Raw genomic sequence first — 20,830 nt, forward strand, 5'->3', positions numbered from 1 at the left:
GGACCCGCCATTTAGAGGCAGACAGAAGGGGAACCGCATATGTCTGATGTATTAAATCTCATCACGGGACATTGTAGCAAACGTGAAATAAAATTGAAGGTAACGTAGCAAACACATAGTAAAAAAATTAGAATATATGGTAACGTAAAAAGAAAACAGACTCTGGCTGCGGGGTGAGAGGCGACATCTCTACATACCTTCCTCCTTAACATGCCCCTGCCACCAATACTTAGCTTTTAGTATATACTATAGCTCTTCATTGACACGATAAAGCTCTGAATAGGGTAGAATGAAAGGAGTGGTACCAGGACACTCGTTTTAGGGGTTTAGATAACAAGGAGGGAGGGGTTCATAGGAAATGTAATGAGAAGAGGTAATAAGGCAAAAGCTGGCAGTATGGACATAGAGTCTACCCCGGCACGGGACAGACCTTCCCTCCACGAGCGCCCCACTGTTAATGGTCGGCAGGACTGAGTTTAAATGCATCCCGCCATTGTATTTGTTTTTGTTTACTCTTCACGTTAGCAAACCGAGCTGAAGTGCCTGCAGTGAGATCAGCGGGTTTGGCATTCCGTGTGGTTTGGTTTACCAACGCGATTGCAGGGATTGCGTAGGCGTAGGCAATGAGATCAGCAGCTCTACAATTGTGTGTGGTTTCTGTTTCAGGTGCCTGCCTGGAGCTCAGACGTTTTATTGATGTGTGTGGAGCTATTGGGATTGTAAATGACAATGCCTTTTATTCATAGGTTTTCAAAACTAACACATAGATAAAAGGTTTGTCATTTACAATTACAGTAGCTCAAAGTCTCGCAAATGCGAGACCTATTGCATTGCAAATGCTTGTTTGTGTTTTGTCAGAAGCCTTCCTGGGACTTGATTTGAGCTACTATTAACGGCCAACTCATCAGGACAGACGAAACGCAGAACAGGAGATTGAGAAAGTGGTGTGGAGGAAAAGGGAGCACACAAGATACATGTAGCAGACAATATTGTATGCCATAAGATGAAAGACTTCCTGAGTGAAGAAGTGGGAACGAGGTGAACAGAACATGTAAGGTGTGTAATAAAACAAACATACACAGCAGTGAGAAAAAGGTGTTCTATATGTGTAACATCCGTTGGAGAAAGTGATGCAGTATATATAGGAGACATTCAGTGGAGAAAGTAAGTAAAGTGACGTGGAACGGAGGGACTGTGTGAACTCTGCTGATGGCGAGAGCGAAGTCTGCCACGTGAAAGGAAAATAAGGCGTTGAGACATGCTGAGAGAAAGTTACGTGCTATCGCGATGTGAGGGAGGAAAATGGGTGAGACATGTGAGGGAAGGAGACACGTGCGTGAAGAGGAAGGGAAGAAAAGGACCAAGTGAGACTCGTGAAGATGAGCCCCCAGCAGGAGTGCTCAGCCGCTTCCCTGGCAGCACACTTACAGCACAGTGGCGCCAGGGCATAAGCCTGATGGAGGATGGTGCAGGCTGCAGCCAGACATGAGCAGCGTGGCCCAGACATGTGGCATGATAGCACCACTCCAGAAACCCAATGGGTAAGTTTGGCAGAGAAGGAACTGGCATGCCGAGGTTTGGCAGGGCAGCTCTGCTAATTGTTAAATCTGCTGTTTCTTTAAGATTATTTGAGCTATTTCACGCCACAGACCACTTCCAATTGCCTAAAGATCTGGGAGAGTCTCTGGCAAATAGAAGATAAAAACCCCTTCCCTTACTGTGCAAGCTTAGTTTTGGTACCTTTAACTGAGGTTCAGGCTATCTCAAATCTGGAGAAAAGGGTGGGGAAGGGCCCAGAACATAGCAATGCTTTATTATAACCCCATCACAAATCAACTTAACTGTCCAACTAAAAGACAAATCTAGGGATGTCCCTGATGAGAACACTAATCACAAAAGTTAATCAACCAACATCCAAATTGGTCATGCTAGGCACGGTGCAATTATGCAAGTTACTATATGCATAAGAGTAATTACCGGAATGTCCTCTGCATAGTGAACTAGAATGTACCCCCTCCATGAATGCCCAGATGCATGTTCATCTAAACACACATTAGATACAACCCCTCGCACCATCATACTCATAATATGGTTCCAAGCAATATAATTGACTTATATTGACCCTGGTTACATGCTGATTTAGCAAGTGTGCAGAGGCCTAGGCCGGTCACTGAGTAATACGAGGTCCAGAACCTGTTCTGAGGCCTAGAAGGGTGCACGGAGTATACCCTCGTAGTAGAAAGAGGACTACTGTCCCTGTCCTAGGATGAGCCCATACAACCAGTGGTGTCAGCATACAATGGTTTGTGAATCCTAGTGTGGCCAGATCTTTTTAATCTGCATCAGTGAGAGTGAGGCCCTCTGACACCTCAAATGTTAGGTTTCACTGTTCTGTGAAACCCACAGCCTTGCACTGACATCCTTTATGCGCGTACAGTGCATGTATAGTATGTGTATAATGTACGTGTGGTAGTAGGACTCTAGGTTTGTGCAAGCTTTAATACGGACACCAATGGGATCCATTTTGGATGCCCCTATTTTGGCATGGCACAAAACAGAGGATGAGGACGGCCTCCCCAGGCAACAGAAGGCTATGAACTGTGTTTCTGTGGCTGGAGAGTGGAGGTTCAGACACTGCAGTGAGGAGGAAGGAGACAAGGCTATCTTTAGAAATTCGATGAAAACTTTGTTAGCAAGGGGCTGCTGACTGGTTTTTCCTGAGCACTGCCATTTGGTTTATGTAGGTTTATTGGGTGATGGGCAGCACTGCCACTTTCTCTGTCCCAGATTACTGCTTCGGGAAGGCTGATAATAGCCACATACAGAAACCTCACACTTGACAGTGGCTATGTTATGAGTGTTCCTGCTGTGAGACAGCCCGAATGCCACGTGCCGAAAGAAAGATCATGTTACACATAGGCTGTCTGTATAGACCAGCCTGAGAAGGATACTTGAAAGAGAACCTCCCCAAACCAGTTCTGGAGTTTGACACACAGGATTCACACTCCCGTCTAAAATGTGTATACAAGAGGGACCTAAACCACCCTACTGTGTTACAGTTCCAAGTTCTCCAGGCTCAAGGAAGGAAATGGTCAGCAGATTACTTAAAAACTGCTGTGAGCAGGGCTAGTGGCTGCCGGAAAGCCAGTCTCAGAGGTCTGGGGACATCACCTGAAGCCTGCACTTTCTGTTGGAGAAGCGGAGGGACTGCAGGGTGCCTAGAAGTCTGTGCCCCTTGAGTAAAGTCCAGAGTCTGCCTGGTCCTGCAGGAGAAGAGAAGGTCCAAGAGGAGAAGACTAGAGTATTCATTGGCATAGAGAACACCTAGGGAAATACACTGCATGAGCCAGTAAGCCAGGTGACGCATGCTGCAAGTAGGTCCTAGCATCTTTCTCCACAGTTTCCGTCAAGAACGCACCCACAATACTATTCAAATATCCCCATGCCCCCTTTTGACTGTATGCCGTGATTTGGCGTTGCTGCCTCCACCACGGAAAGCTGCAACGCTATATAGGGCGAGCTGCACTGCCTACAAAGGCTGCAACTGCCTGGAGCACATGCCTGTGGCCGAATCAGCCCATTGGAGCATTGCAAATGCGTGACTGTAGGATTGGCCTGCCATTGCCGAAGATGATGGGATCTGTACATCAAAGCCAGCTGTGCAGCATTCAGGCTGAGCACACTGAAGACGCAGGCTGTTCCCGTATTCCTTCTTGACTGGGAAAGAAACAACAATCAAGCACCACAGTTCTCCGCCTGTGGTCTGGACAGGGAAACTGTAACAAGCTGAGAGAATCTACACCTAGGCCTAATTGTGCAAAGTCTGCTGGGGAACTTTAATAAACATGGTTACCCAGGCACTTAGAGCATTGGGTGGAGATTGGGGCACAAATTGTTATGAGGAGTAATGCCCTGTTTTCGAAAATTGAATTGTGTAGTATTTAGTCCTGAATTGCAATAAAAAATACTTTCTTTTAAAATAAACCAAGCACTGGGTTGGAAAGTGAGTTATTGTGTCTGATGGCTGATTGTTGAGTTCTGAGCTCTTGTCCCCAAACTACATTCCCAGAGATGCCTTGGACTTCTCACCCCTTCCTATAGTGACAATCAAGTGCAGAAAGTGTGGTACCCAGCCCATTTGCAGAGCCACAGTAGGATGGACCACAAGATACCAGTGGCAAATGACCTTAACCACCACAGTTGGGGAGCTGCCCGTATTTGCTCCGTGGCCCCCCAATGAGGTCTGACAATGAGGAACAGGGTCTGGTAGAAGATGCCTGGGAAGGTGGGGCGTGTGATATGCCTGCAAAAGGGATGCAAATGGGACAGAGGCACACACTAGGCCCGTAGTACGAGTCCAACGACGAGCAAATGAAGGTTACCTGAGCAGACACATTAAGGAGGCCGGATGAGGTTCCTTCAGACTCAGGATATGTCAATTCAGCTGCAAATTCAAATCCCAGCGGGAGGTACCCAGTCATAAAAAACCTGAAATTGGAAAAGTGCGCGTCTGAGAAATGTGTTACAATTGCAGGGAACAAAACAGAATATGCAAATTAGAACATCAACATTTTTGTAGCTGTCAAACTAGGTAACAATCTACAGTGGTTAAACTGGAAATACCTTGCGCCTCAAGCATGGAGTGGCCCAAAACAAAAAAGAAAATCCAGTTCACGCTTAAAAAGAACTCCATGAAACATTTGCTGTCTGAGATAAAGGTGCAAGTGTAAAAACCAGGAATTAGTGAAATCATGGACTATTACAACTAGTAAGTGAAGCATGTTGCCTCCACCAAAACGAACATGCTGATTGGAGGATATGTATATCGGACATACCTTACCTTTCAATTGGAATGGCATTGATCACCGAATTTGGCACAGTGTTGTCCGAGGGTGTTTATATTAGATAAAATGACAAACAAACCAGTGCAAAGCACCACTCAAAACGTTAGAAAGTTGAAGGAGGGTGCTATTATCCCCGGTGTACTCATTGGTATACCCAGTTCACCAGGAACTCTAGCCATGGATTATTAGATCAGTTGAATTGAAGAGGGGAAACATATTTTCTTATATGGGAACTGTAATGGCCGTCTTGTTGACTGTCCAATGAAGCTATCCAGCAAATTATAAGTGGGTGCTGTTAAGCAATTGATACGTCATGTACTTAATTTGAGTGGCCATAAAAGTATGTTTGAATAATGTTGTCAAAGAACTATGTTCTCATGTGTCAAATACAGAATCCTTTATATAAAAAAAAGCAATATTTATAATAGATGAGTAATATCCAGGGCATGTCATGTCCTATATGGGGGTCTGAATTTTCTTCTATCTCATGCCAAGGGATATCATCGTTGAGGCCGATGGTATTGGTAGAAAGGCGAAATATCCATTGTTCCCTTCTAAAGAGGGATTTCTGATTCATCTTGGGATTGGCTTCTAGGATAGTCCAATGCAAGTCATCTGGTGTGTGGCCTTCGGTTAGTAAGTGCATACTCATTTTTGTATTTGATTTTTGTGTCTATTTGATCACCTGCTCATGTGATAAGCACTACGTAGGAATGACCACATGTCCTGTAAAACTAGGAATCAATTAACACCGCAGCACAATCCGTTGCATAAAATCAAATACAAAAATGTGTCTGCACTTCCTAACCGAAGGCCACACACAGATGACTTACGTTGGACTATACTAGAAGCCAATGCCAATGTGAACCAGAAAGCCCGCTTTAGAAGGGAACAACAAGGGATTTCACCTTTCTTCCAATACCAACGGCCTCAACGATGATATCGCTTGGCATGAGATATAAGAAAATTCAGACCCCCATATAAGACAAGACAGACCCTGGACATTACTAATCAATATGAAATATTGCTTCTTTTTTTTTTAAAGTAATATTGCTTAAAAAAAAAAAAAGAATTCTCCAATTGACACATGAGAACATAGTTCTTTGATAACATTATTTAAACATACTTTTATGGCCACTCATATTAAGTACACAACATATCAATTGCTTAACAGCACCCACTTGTAATTGCTGGATAGCTTCCTCGGACAACCAACAAGATGGCCTTTACGGTTCCCATATGAGGAAATATGTTCCCCCTCTTAAATTCAACTGATATAATAATCCATGGCTAGAGTTCCTGGTGAACTGGGTATACCAATGAGCACATCAGTGATAATAGCACACTCCTTTAACTTTCTAACTTTTTGAGTCATGCTTTGCACTGGCTTGTCCATCATTTTATCTAATATAAACACCCCCGGACAACACCGTACCAAATTCGGTAATAAATTAACCTGTGAGAATAAACCCTAATTTATTTAAACACGAGGAACCACACAATTGTTGCTTGTCTTTGCATAACACTTGGTTGTCATGTTGGTCAATATCGGACACCATTAGCCTAATTCCGTCCAACATCTACTGCCGAGTGCAGGTCCCAATTACTGTGATAAGATGCCCGCCATGATTTTCCCATATTTGAGAGGAAGTAGTTCTCCCCTCAACTGAGAAAGAAAACGGACAGACTAGCCCATTTCAAAACTCTTTGCTCCAGCGGCAAATTCCTGGGCAGGTCCATAAACCGAAACACCTCTTCCTAGTTAAGTGAGCCGGAACAGGTTAAATGCTGGAAGTTGCCACCGCACCGGCACTTCTGAGTCAGCCGGCGAGGGTAGGTGGTCCAGAGTGTCGTTCCTCAAAGACCTGTAAGTACAGCATAGCCGACTGCACTGTAACAATAGAGAAGGTGAATATTCACCTCTCTCCAACAGATTGAAAAAATTAAGGACGAATGACTGGCCATATTGGTGTTTTTCAGCACGCAAATAGCGTGCCGTAGTGCACTACTGGAGGAGTCTTGCCTGATTAGGTTAAGTTGTTACCATAATCAACTAAATGTGGTGGACTTTAAAGAATCCACATCATGTCTTATGTGGAGTTTGTTATATTTGTCTCTTTGAATGCATGGGACACAACTGTGATTAAGCACAAAACATGCATTGGTGTCTCAATTTTTATTCTATTTTCATTGGCCTACAATATTGCAACAAATGAATGCAAATGGTTGTGAATGTTTGTCTTAATGCTACAGGTCATTGCCAATATAAGTTCTTAAACCAATGCCTAAAGAGGTATGTGTGATTGGGAGTAGATTTATGAACCTATATATTGACACTCCAGTCACAAAGTAGATTAGGAAAAATTGGTCTTGAAGAATAGCTACTAGATCATTGCTGTGACTAAATCAAAGCTTGAAACATGTTGACCTACAGCTATCTTTGATTATATCTAGCAGATAGCATCACGTATTTTAATATAGGCAGGAGGACTTTTTCATTAAAGTTTTTCCTGAGAAGTACTTCTTACTCTATTTTTAACGGCACGTTTCATACGCTTGAACACTACTCTACATGTTAGACCCTCACACCCACACTTCACCTAATGGCGGACGAAAAGATCTCTGGTAAAGAGCCCCCACTGAGGGTGGTTGTTGGGCATTGCAGCGCCGGCCCGACATGGAGCAAAAGCCTGATGAAGCACGGCACCTACTTAGGTGTGTGAGGGCATTTAGTCCTGTAGAATTACGCTCAAAGCGTACTCTGGGGAACCGAATCTGACCTGGCAGACAAACACACTTCACTGGGAACTGCATACCCTTTGCACCGTGTCTACATTCTGAGGCTGCCAGATGAAAATATAAAAGTACAGGGGGAAGTGAAAGGTATAAATCACCACTGTAAGCAAGCAATGCTTTCTTTTATAAAGTCGCACTTCGTCTTTCATGTTTAAGAAATGAAATCGCGAAACATTCTGACACGCGACGGAGTCCATTCCCAACCCCCCCACCCCGGTCTTTTATATTTGTGTTACAGCACTGGGCCTTAATCTGCTAAGGCGCACACTTATTTCCCAAAATGACTCATGATGGTTGCTCGTCGTGGGCAATGAAATGGCAATAAAGATGGCAGTATTTTTGCATTTTATTGCCCATAACGAGCAACCGTCATGGTTTGTTTCAGGAAATAAGTGTTTGCGTTTGTAGATTAACAACGATCCAAAGCTGCCTGTTGCAAATATAAAATACAGTTTGTACAGATCAGAACAAATTAATTTCCTCTGACAATGTGCCCATAAAAAAATGCTGTCCCTACATCCTCTGCCTCTTTGGGCACATTAGCGTCCTATGCTTGTGCCACTAGTTGCAGATGTAGCCTTTCGGCTGAAAGGAGTGCTGTGGGCACAAAATGAGCCTTGTCCTTTTTGCATCAAATCCTATTTTGACCGATGGGCACTTCAAGAAATTAATCTAAAAAATAGTCACAGAATTCAAGCTTGGATCATGATGGCTGCTGGTCATGGGTGCATCTCACTTCCTTAGCTCCCCAAGGATAATTGCAGCAGGTATGGTCGACTTGGGCAGAAATTAAGCCCGGTACCAGAATAAAAGTGGGCCCATTACTGAATCAAATTGCTAAAACACACAAAACCAAGGGGAGAAACGTTTTCAAATCAAGGCAGTATTTTGCAAGATAAGGGAGAGTTCATGCATTTGAGCTTGCTGCAGGCAGGTTTGGAAATAGCAGGAAAATCAACTGTAAAAACTGGCCTGCCAGACCTAACGGGGCAGTTTTTAATGCGTTTAAATATTTCAAGACTACATATGCACAATTTCTTTATAAACTTTCTTCCTTTCTCAAATTTGCTTTAAAATGCACCATTTGTCACTATTTTCTTTCCAACTGTTTTTTCAAGGGGAAGATCTTCTCCCCCGATTCCACCTCGCCTTATGTTAGACGGGCTCTCTATGCAACACTCATCCCCCAACTTTTACGCCTCACCATTTTCAAATATCGCCAGCCACCACTGCTGAGGAAGCAAAAGCAAGTTGATGTTGGAGAGCTGAGCCGGATACGAGAGGCATCTGTAAATTGGTAGAAATCACGAGATTCTACAAAGTCTTGCAAAAGAGAGAGTTTGATAGAAATACAGAGACAAATTAGCTCAAGTAGGTTGAGTGGAGGGAAATGGAGAAGAGGCTCAGGTAGGAGGCAAACTGTGACCACCAGAGTGGTGCCCCATTGTGAAAAGAATTATCTGAATAAATTCCCACTCGCAGGGTATAAACCATTTCACCCAATATTCATGCGGAACATGGCACAACCTGCACAGACTTTCCAACTGGGTGTTCCTTTTCTCCTTCACATGGAAGGCAGTAGGAAAAAATGATGAACTACCTGGGCCCTCAGCTGAAAACCCAGTTGGTACAGAGATTGAAATGATGCCTCTCTATGCCTATTCAAGTAAAAATCCTGCTGCTGATGGGTTGTCTTTTAGGACCCCAGCAATTGCTTTTAATCCCATATGATTTATATGGAGTGGCATTTCATGCGATATCACAGTCCCTGGGTATTCAAATCCTCTCAATCAGCTCAGACTGTACCAAGGGGTCAGCCAGTTGCCATAGAGATCTGAGCAACTCAGGGCTGACAGAAATGACAAGGCTGAGTTAAATCAAAAGTGAAGTGTCAGGAACCTTTCTTTCAAAAATCACGATTTTCACTGACTAAGGTCCTTGTAATGGGCTCCAATGAAGAGTAAAATAGTGTTCTAAAGCTCTTTCACAAACCTGCCAGCATGAATATGACATTTTACACCGCACGCATTTACAACGCGTGCCATTACCCCGCATTTTTTACTCTGCAAAATCTTTTACAACGCAGGGCTTTACAACGCAATCCATTGCAACGCATAGTTCATTACAACACAATTTCCTATTCTAACTCCACTGAGGTGCTGTAATGGGAAATGCGTTGTAATGGTTTGTGGTGTACAGCCCTGCATTGTAAAAGATTTCGCGGAGTAAAAAATGTGGGGCAATGACTTGTGTTGTAACGCAGTCGTTGTAAAGGATGTTTAGCTGCCAGCATACCCATATGGATTCAGGAGCTCTCCTTGCCCAAAAGCCTTTAAAATCTTAATGAATTTTGTATAGCTTGGGTCAAAACAGATCGAAGGCCTTCCGGGACTTTTGGGAGGACTTGAGCAGTGCCGGACCGGGCCGTTTTTGCAGTTATGCTGCAAAAACGGCCCGGTAACAAGAACGGCCCGCAGGGGCCGAAAACTGGCCCCCACCTGTGCGCCCACCGGGGGATTGCCCGGTGCCCGCTACGGCCAGTCTGACCCTGGACTTGAGCCACTGAATCCCAAAGAGCATGCGGTCCAGCAGGCAAATGGCGTTCACAGACCTGAGGGCCAGACTGGTGGAAGAAAATACCTACTTCTCAAAGATCTCAACTCTTTTGGACTCCCTGATTTGGGGGGTGGGGTGGGCGGGGCGGGGGGGAGGAGATGGAGTAGTCGAAAAAGCATTTGGATTTGTTGACTAGTAGACACCTGCACTAGTAACCTCTCAGGACAGGGGTGCCGAGACAAAAATGCAGGGCTGCCTGGGGCAGGTCAGCTGTTTCTTGCAATCTGGCGATTTAGTGGGTAGCCAGAGTAATGTGTGGCCAGGTTCTTAAGAGAGTATGAGTGAGTGCCTCTTCAAAAGGTAGAGGGGCTCAGTAGTTTGTTGCCCCGGCTGGAGAAATTCGGTCAAGACATTGGCTTTGATCGTTAAGGTGCAGAGCTGGAGGATGAGAACATTGGCCGCCCTCTGCAGGACCACAGCAAAAGAAGTTCTATCTTCAGTTTCTGGACCTTGGCGTGTGAGAAGGCCAGAATCAGGAGATGTGTCAAGGTCACTAGCATCTTGGAGATCATCAAAACTGCCCTCTTCGTTGTAGGGTTGGCCAATTTCCCTCCAGATCTGCGTCTGGTGGTGCATAAAGCAAGGAACCAAAGTCAGCACGCAGGAATGAAGATATAAAGGCTGCACATTTCATTTCCAGGGCGGAACGGTGTCAGTGTGGAGCTGCACAGCGCCACTACTAGCACGCATAGGTACTGCTGTAAACGTTCAGGATCCAGTCTGATACCTGGGGAATATGCAAAAGGTGTGCAATCTGCGGTTAGAAGTCTATCAGAAAAAAGATTTTTACCATTAAAAAGCAAGTCCAAAGCCGTATGCTGTATGTTAGAATGAGTGACAATGTACTGAGCCAGGCATGCCTGCTCATACACAATGAACAAGTAACTGCTTTGGCTGCAGTGTTCATCAAATGTTAGGAGTTAAAATTAGGTTTGACATTTGAGACTGGTACACTGATAGAGGCAAAATAAAAAAGTGCCTACCAAGTAAGATGAACCAACTATTTTTGACTCTTGTACTGGCTGAGACAACTACTGCGACGATTGGGCCTCCAAGCTTTTTTGCTACACTTTTTATTTATTTATGAATGGGGAAAAATAAAAGTTAGTAATTGGCAAGGTTAGTAATTATAGAGAAACCCTTGGCCTCAATGGTGGTACAGGTGTTGCATTTTGTTATGCGTACCTTTTGCGGTATACTGAATCCTAGATTAATCTATACTCATTTACTGGTACTCTATCCTGGAAGGGAGCCAGGCTCAATTTCTGAGGAGAGATCGCTGAAACGTAAGCTTTGCTAGTGGGGTGGGAAATTGTGATCCAGTCTGAGTTAGTACAAATACAGGAATACGATTCAGAGGGCACAATCATATCAGGTCTGAATATGATGCCCTATACCACAGGTTTCCAGATTTTGAGAGTCGCAACTTTCTGTCCAGGTACTCAACAACCTCTTAAACGGGGTATGTAGGGTACTGGAATAGGAGATTCAACTCTTAACGTCTGTACCAAATCAATGTTCCCTAGAAATGAAAGCCTGCATTCTGAAAAGAAGTGACCGGCCAATTGTGATGCCAGTTTTTCTTAAACAATGATTGGAATCATCAACCACGTGTGAGTGCAGAAAATGCAAAGCCACTGAATGAAGTTTGCAAAGGCAGGAAATGCAAGCTCCATGGGGATATCCTCCACAACCAAGACATTGAAAAGAGAGAAGCAGATGCCTGTCGACTGTCAATATGGGAACATCAGAACCTTACTGGAAACAATTTGCGGCTATGACTGTTTACAAACTGTTGGGGAGAAGTGAACGCAGAACAAGACCAGATCAGGAATCTGGGGTACAAGTCTAAAAACTCTGAAAAATAAACTCACACACCTTGAAACTGAACAGTGCCCTATTTCTTTATATTCCTATCTTCTTTCAGTGACTTTTTGGCATGTACTTCTGGTTCTAATTTGGCTCAGGCTCATTTATGGAGGGAAACCTGCCTGGAATGAAGATTCTAGGCCAAGCATCAATTAAAAAATGTATACAAGTGCATGGCAAGCAGGGTACACCAACCCAACTAAAAAAAATACAGTCGTTTTTGTTACATTAAAGTAATTACTTATTTAAAATGTTAGAATGATCAAACATCGCAATACACCAGGACAATCCTACAACAAAAGACAGAAAAATGCACGATACTTGACAGTAGTTCAGTGGTACTAATGTTGTTCCGCCATCCGGGAGGGGCTTTCTTGGTGAAAACATATTCGAGGATTTAATAATTGTACAGAAAACTTAGTTGCAATACAGTGAACAAAAAGGTTTTCATTTGTAAGCCTCACTATATTGAAAATATAGAATTTTAACAAATAAAGTCTTCAGCATAGTGGCACGATTATGTTTTCAAGTACTTAGCTCACTTACAAAATAAGTGTTGACTGAGTGAGTACGATACACGGTTTTCATAATTTTAGCTCGACTCAGATTATTACTACTTACTAGGGATATGCAATATCTAAATAAATTAAATTGGCTAAATTAGCAAATTTGAATTATACGAAGTTCATCAATATATCACATTACTTGACTTCACAATTATTTTGCCCACAGAATGTCTTGCCCCAAAATGTTTCAGACTCTAACCATTCTCTTTCCAGTATCTCTCATTACTTTTTATGCAAAGTATGCACTCCAGTGAAAAAAGAAAAATCACACTAAATGGAGGCAAACACTTTTTGGTAAAAGCCCAATTTCCGCACAAAAATACGGTTTTGCACCTTATTACTCGTCTGCCATTCACGTTTCTCTTCTCAAACCTATTGTTTGATGACTTTCAGGTTTCTCTTCTCGAACCTATTATTTGATGACTTTCAGAAGCTGCTACTTACCCCAGACATCCAGCAGTAACGAATACTACCCAGAGGTACCCGAGGGCCAAGGTGGACGTGTAAACAATCATCCCTACCAGGGACATGAGGTAGACAATCAGCGTGGTCATCCTAAAGAAAAAGAAGAAAAATGTGTTAGCCTCCTCCCAGGATCTATCCAAAGCCTCGAGCACATGTCACAGGACAATTAGGTCTTCATACAATATATTCTTCAATTGGGAGGTCCAGTTTAAAAAACAGTGATAAAATATTTTAACCACAGACCGTTCTTTCACTTGGTTACTACACAGAGCAACAAGACGTTTAGCAAAGTTACTGCCCACTAAGGATTCTGATAGAGATGGATGGTGGAAAAAGAAGGGCTGCATTCTCTTCTGTTGCTACGTCTTCTAGTCACTCATACCATTTAGGACCAACATGCGCAAAGATTTTCTATAGTTTTGGGTAAAGTCTCAAATCTTACGATGATTTGCCATCTACCAATAAAGACGCCAATAATTCACTCACTAAAGAGTAAGCAGGCGCAATGAACTAGAGTCTAGGACATTGCACTCTTCCTCTTTTAGAGTCAACACTCTCTTCAAAATACACATCTTTAAACTGATCGTAGCCATTTCGACAACAAAAAGGTTACTTTACAGAAAGTATTTTAACCACCTAATATAGTCCCTAAACTAATCTATAGTGATCTGATTCAAACCCTGACCTTAACCGACCACATGGCAATTCCCTGTCAAGGGGAAGGATTTGTAGTGGGGTCTGCCGAAGGAGTTAAAGGCTTGTCAAGGGGGCATTAAAATGGCCCATCTAGGCTCTGCTAAAGCCACGCCCCGGTCATCCCGTTCGGTAGCAATTGGAAGTTTCCAGAGCCTGTGTACCTCATTTCTGTGTAAAGCCATACCTTTATTAGCGGAGAATCGTTTGTCAGCTGCCCCCCAAAGATATATATGTAGGCTGGTGGTGGATTTTCAATGTATGGTGATGGTTTGCTTTGCCAGTATCAACAGCAGGTCGGCAAATTTAGTGTCTGGTTTCTCTTGTTCAGGGCATGGTGTGAGGCCTAAAAGACAAGCCCCTGGTGTGGTATAGGCGTCCCTGCCAAACATATGTTTTTGATTAAGTCTTAAATGGAAAGATTCATGTTGAAACTTCATGGGAGTGAGGGAAGTTGCGCCCTTCTTGCCGCTTCACTTAGGAACTCTGTTGAAACACCTTAGGACAAAACTCTCAAGAGTCATTAAACTCTAATCAAACTCCACATCCGCCCTCACAGTGAAAACCTTGGTTGATGATGTAGGAGGTTTGAGGGACAATGGCCGTTTGTAGAGGGGTGTCTGTCTCACTCAAAGAATAAACCAGACCCATATTATTCTGCCATATACTGTTTGCTTAGTTTAATTAAACATGTACTCTAAAAACATTAAAAGAGAAGGTAAGCAGGCTCACCGGAATGCAATCCAAACATCTGGCACTATAGCAGGGTATTTTTAGGTCTCGCCTACGCAGCACGCATGCGCTGCATAGGAGGGCGTTTAGCCGTCTCTCTGCTCTTTTGGAGCACACAATTGTGCTTGTGGCGGCATCCACCTTGCGGGAGCGAGCAGCAGCGCGTGTGCTAATTGGCCACAGCTCGCTCCGGCAAGGCGTATGCCGCCACAAGCACCAGTGTGGACACCACTCCCGGGCTTGTTTTAGTTGCTTTCACAGTTTATTCCAGAAACTGTTCGTGGCAGTCATCGGTGAAAAGAAAATGTCAGTTATTTAATCACCAGAGTGAGCACTGGACTGAATTATGTAAATGATTCTGTCATCTGCTTCGACTCGTGGCACGTTTAATAGAGAAGTCCGGAAATAACATTCTTTCTGGGCTCTCTTCAGGCACTTTTCTCAGAGAGGGTCAGCGGTAGTAGCACTTTTATCAGCAGCACCTTGTATCACTATCATTGTTGCAGAATGAAAAGTCTGGCTGCGCCCTTTATTGCATCAGCTCTTACACGCCTGATTTGGCAACATAGACTACAGTCTGGGATTGTTTTTTATTCTTCCCAATGCATCTTTTCATGAGTTTATAGTTTGTCTTCATACAAAATTCCTGTTTTCTCTTCGCTGATGGGGATAGTACTGAGCCATGCAAACTCAGCAAAATTATTTTAGTGCAGTGTTCATTTTCCACTACTTTCCAAATCCTACCCATTTGATAATTGCATGTAGTTCTCGCAAATAAATATTCCCAGTTTGATCATTTCTTTTATAAATTAATAGTATATGTGTGCTCTTCTTGATTTCTTATTACAGTTGTAGATTGTAAAACGTGGGTTAATCTCACCTCTGTTTTAGGGTTTGTCACATAAATGTCCAATTCGAACTCGTAATACTACAGCAATGGGATGTTGAACCCACTCATAAACCGGATCATACTGTCGATGTTACTTTGTTTTCTCATTATCTGACCAATGTAAATCAGCTTTGCCTCCTGTCTTGGTGGGCTGTTCCCTTTCTTGCCTACCAGCAACTGGAAAATTCCCTCCAATCTCTTTCTAGTAAGCACAGCATATTATAGGAGTACCCTTGTCACAAAGTCAGCCTTTCAAACGTTACGCCCTGCCCTATATTTCTAACCTCTACAACATGGACACTGCAATAAACAATAGGTTTAAACGAGCTATGTGAACCTTACTACCTCTACAAAACAGGCCTTCATAGTTCGCAGGTTGGCTCCAGAATTTACTTTTATAAAATCTGAAGTCATGGGCATCTTCATAAGCACTGCACATGGCCGACGGGCATTTCTTATGAAAAACAATGTAGGTTTGTTGAATATACCACTGCTCATTTGGGTGCATGCCCTATGATGATTCATCTTTATATGAAGTAACCTCATTGTGAGGTCTTTTTTTGTCTTTTTTTCACTGGGGGTACCTACTGAGCACGGTGATCAATCTTCTTTGACTTTCCTTTCACAAGAGACACCATTGTACCTCTCGTTTCCATCTGTGTCTGGCTAGCAACAGGGATGCACTGGTAAACAAGGAGGGCCTGTTGTAATTGTGCCTACTTTTTAGTGGTATGACGCACCTGTGACCTCGGTCAGCTGATACCGTCCCTTGAAACATGTGAATACAATGTAAAGATACATAGTTTTGATACCATCTTATCCCTCTTTCTTCTACTAACCTACACTTCCTGTCTCTTTGTCTCGTTTTTTTTTTGTTCACCCCTGCATTCCACTGTTTCCTCTCCGGCCCCCTTCCTTCCTATCTCTGTACGTAGGTCAAAGTCTGATGGTGAAAAATAAGTCCTCCAATAAGCCCCCCAAAGTGTTGTGCTTCCCGGTGACAAACTGTGTGGCACAGAGGGCAGGCTGCTGCCATTTCAGATTGCAGAGAGTTAATTTGTAGATGGATCACAGCCTGTTTGCTCAGTAGGTGGGCTGCTGCAGAGATCTGTGCGTGTCCGCCCATTCATAACTTTCGATCTTTCCACTGTCCAAAGCATGCTTAATTTGGTGGGGAGACTCGCAACACTTGGCATGTACAGCGCAGCGAAGCTGCAACTCTGTGGAAACAAGTGCGGTACAAGAATGCATTTTTTTTTATTTTTTACAAGATTTGATTTTGTTAGCCCTGTAAAAATTGTTCCTCTGTGTACTGCGCTCTGATGCCCACATTGGTGCCTTGTCAATTCAGGGAAGGATGGCGAGGCATCTACACCACTTGTGCATACCACACACCTGCAGCAGGAAACAACAATTGTGCCATTCAGTGGCAACAAGTGCATGGGATTCATTACCTGTGAGTAACTGTGGAAGTGCAGTGTAATTTTAGCATCTATATTGCAAGGTTATTGAGTTAAACAAATACATAAACCACCCCATATGCCACCGGAGAGGGCTTACTCTCCCTTCATTCAGAGTGTTCACCGGTCTCTCTGCTGCTCATTTAACTTGCAGAGCCCCCAGCATCCCTAGAAGTGGCCGCTGAGATGCTCAGTTTATGCCTCGCACCACAACTAGCCTCATTCTTTGCAGGCCTCACCATCTCTTCAGAGTGCCCACCTGCTTCTCGGATGTTAAACATGTCACTTACTCAACATGCAGAGTGCCCAGCATCCACTGCAGCTGCCGTCTGCTACCCAGTTCTCCCCGCACCCACTGCCCTGTGCAGAACTTTACTGCGGCAAGCACTGGGGGAAGCTATTCAGCAGGCCAAAGGGAGCACACACCCTTGAAATTCCTCCCACCATCTCTGCTAGCATTCCTTCACCCTCCACACCCTGCTCAGCTAGCAGCAAATAAGATCTTTATATTAGAATGTAGATCACTGATCAGAAGCCACTGAAGGTGTAAAATATAAACAAAGTAATAGATCCATGGAGCTGCAGTAGTGTAGCTTCAACTCCTGTTTCACTGCCCAGCTTCCTACACAGAGGGAGTGCCACTGCACAGCCTTTAAGCTCTCCAGTTTCCCTGCTCATTACAGTTCTGCAGACAGCGGAACTTCCTTGCATATAGTGAGGATTAATGGATGAAGGTGCAAATCTTAACATGCACTAATACTCACAGAGGAATTAAATAGCATGAAAGCTCATCCTTGGGTGTGTGTGACAGTTCACCAGTGACATGTGAAGTAACAGTAGATGTTGTAGCACGAAGGATAATATGCTGCATGGCTAAATACTTATAAGGTCCCAAAGGCGAGAGCTATTGGCTATGCCAATGCTTGTTTTTTTATGTTTGCAATTTTCAAGACTGCATCGTTCTTTAAAAGATCCCATGACACTTTTGAAAAACAACCTCCAGGGAATGCCTGAAGTTCTCGTGGCTCTGTCCAATGAACAAAAGAGTCATTGAAACATTATTTTTTCAGTCTTGGCAGCGCCCAGGACTGCAAAACTGAGAGGCTGTAAGGCCAGATGCTTCAGGTGGTTTGGGGGGAAGGTGTAATGTAAAATGTATGCAACTGCGATATTTGTGCTGGCTATGTAAGGACTGAACATTCATTTTTGCACTGTGCATAATGGTCTTAACTCAAAGACGAACCAATTGACAGATTATGCAGTTCCTGAATCAAATGACAGCCTGTCTTACCACTTTCCCTAAAATATAAAAGAACATCTGTGAGTGGCTGGGTACCTACAGGCGCCAAGCAAAGTGGCAAAACCAAGGCTCTTGTAGTAGACTTTCGGTTAGACTCCTTAACTAACACTTAGTGGTCCACTCAGAAGGGTTCTTGCCCTCTCTCAGTTAAATCTGTTCACCTTAAATTGGCGATTGTGGCTGCTTGCATTTACAATCTTGTCTTAAGAAAAATTACATTGTTCTTCAATACGGCGGCAAGCGGCTAGTAACTGCAGCTACTATAGGATTAATGCCTGGACTACGCTAATGCCTTTTTTGGGGTCTTAAAGGACTTCATGACTAAGCAATTTTATTAGTTAAGCTGTTCTTTGACCCTGTATAACTCATAGCTGCCTTTTGGCTAGAATCGCGCTAAAGAAATGGTGCATACATGCACATCTGTTGCACTAGAACCAAGCTACTCTGATATAGCAGCCGGACTTGGGACAAGCTCTTCCAAATTCTGCTATGCCAATCCCTAGTTGGCCTCTCTTCAGGGACCTCTGAAGAAGGATCGAATCTCATTAATAAAGACAGATCCTGTCCTGGCTTTCTTCCAGAAAAGTATTAAAGTTATATACACCCCAGATCCCTCGGCTCCTTCTCGCTTTTGTTTCTGAAAATTCCCAAATACCAAAAAAACATGCTAGAGTGGCTGAAGGTTCTCTATCCTTGTCCCACTCTAAATTTCCCATCTGTCTTAAATCCTTGAAGGCCTGCTGTTTTGAGGCAGCTTCTAATTCCCAGTTCCGGCCTAATATGCTTCTAACCCATGTACCATGGAGGCTATGCAGGTGTACAAGTGCTTTACGCTAACCACAATAACAAACTTAAAATCGTATAAAAGTGATTCTTTGAAATAGACAGTAAAATGTAGAGAATATAAAATTGCATGCGGGCCCTTGTTCACTGTAACAAAACTATGAGGGTTTCTGCTCGTTTGAACAGCAAACAAGGTACTGAACTGCACTTTAAAGCACGCGATAAATCATCTAAAACTGTAAAGCACTTGATTCAAGAAAGACAAAACGGGGAGTGTGAAAATACATTGGGACGTGGCTAGTCAACCATCCAAGATGGCCGCCTAGCAGCAAAGTTCTCTCTCCCCTGCTCTGAAATCCTCCTCTATCCAGCTGCATGAATGCCATCCTGACTCTGACCGATGGGAGAGGAGCAGTGGCACAATGGTTCAGTCAGTACTAAGACAAAAATAACTCTCCTGTTGACTCATCAACCGTCTAAGGCCCAGAAGGCGGGCCGCAGACTGCACTTGTTGACAGCTCACGCAGGCTGTGGTGCTTGGGATCCCTGTCTGCAAATAGAAAGGAGGGGCTGCAGAGGAGTATGAAGGATGAGCTGAAGGGGCTGTGGCGCAGCAGGGACTAGTTGACGTCGGAGGAATTCCCTCTGAGCATAGAGAGGCTCCCTTCTCCTCCGACACTGCTCGTCTTGGCAGGCCTACCGGGGTGTGTGGCACTGCCCTTCAGATCATTTGAGGGTGTATTACTCCAAGGTATCAGCATCTTGACATCAGTAGGGACCGATTGCCTGATGTTACTTAGGACCTGAAACATTATTGAAATAACCACCATCAGGAGAACTTCCCAGTGAAAAGGGTGGGAAGGACAAATATTTACAGAACAATTGAGAAATGTCCTGATGGTTGCTGATGTGCTAATCCCCTCCCAACCCCACCAGCCACATAGCTCTGTCCTATGAACCAGGGAGTAAAAATAGGAACATGGGGCCTGCTTGTAGTGGCTGGAGAATGCAGAGGGACTGGAGAAACTGGACGATCCTACAGGGATCTGTGAGCCCAGAGAGGAGCGGGAGTGTGGCCCCGTCCTCCAATGGTGCAATTAACTATGAAACCAGGGGTGTGGAATTTAATAAAATATCTACTTGTCCGTGGGGCAGTTTGCTTCATAAATCTACTTGTCCTGTAAAAAAATCCACTTGTCCCATTTGTGCCCTGTAATGTGGCGACAAATTACGGCAGCAATCTCATTATGCAAGAGTTCTGATAAAGCCTCTCTAATTATGCCAGGGCTTGTACCATAGTAGGGTTTTGTTAGACCTGGCACCTTGGCGTGAGTTTCCCTTCCACTTTTTGATGGTGTGCCTCGATTGTTTTGCTGGTGTTGTCCGCTCAGGGCACTGCGCCACGGCTAATCCGTGCCGCAGTGCAAGTGCTCCCTAGGTAAAGTGTACCTGTAATTGATGTCCATGATTGGTTTATTGGATTCACTGTCAGTCCCCAGTAAAGTGCACCAGGGGTGCCAGGGCTTGTGAATGCCAATGCTGCTGGTGGGCTTGCAGCGCTGGTTGCGCCACCCACGGAAGCGGCCTTGTAAAGTGTGTCTAGGGTCTGCCACCGCAGACCCTGTGCGCGGTCTGGGACCGTCGCGCTGACTGCGCAAGTGCCCCCACTTGCCAGTCCCTAAACCTTCCCTTACCTACATATTAGCCACCCCTCTGGTAGGCCCAAGGGCAGGGTGCATTGTAGGCATAAGGTAAGACATGCCCTGGTGTGTGTGGCATGTCTTAGTAGTGAATTACAGCCCTTTCCGTTCTTCACT

The 20,830-nt window shown here is 44.1% G+C and overlaps 1 protein-coding gene across 7 annotated transcripts in view; it reads right to left on the reverse strand.

Moving 5' to 3' along the window:
- Window positions 1–20,830, reverse strand: part of FLVCR2 (FLVCR choline and putative heme transporter 2) — a 612,292-nt gene that overhangs the window by 126,027 nt on the left and 465,435 nt on the right. For all 7 annotated transcript variants that reach the window (XM_085626721.1, XM_085626718.1, XM_085626720.1 and 4 more), the window contains 2 exons: window positions 13,136–13,246; window positions 4,383–4,488 (listed from right to left, as the gene is read on the reverse strand). In XM_085626721.1, the coding sequence (XP_085482847.1) occupies window positions 4,383–4,488; window positions 13,136–13,246 (217 nt within the window). The remainder of the gene's footprint in view (window positions 1–4,382; window positions 4,489–13,135; window positions 13,247–20,830) is intronic.

This window comes from Triturus cristatus, chromosome 9, assembly GCF_964204655.1.
Source record: "Triturus cristatus chromosome 9, aTriCri1.1, whole genome shotgun sequence".
In the NCBI taxonomy this organism is placed as follows: domain Eukaryota; kingdom Metazoa; phylum Chordata; class Amphibia; order Caudata; family Salamandridae; genus Triturus; species Triturus cristatus.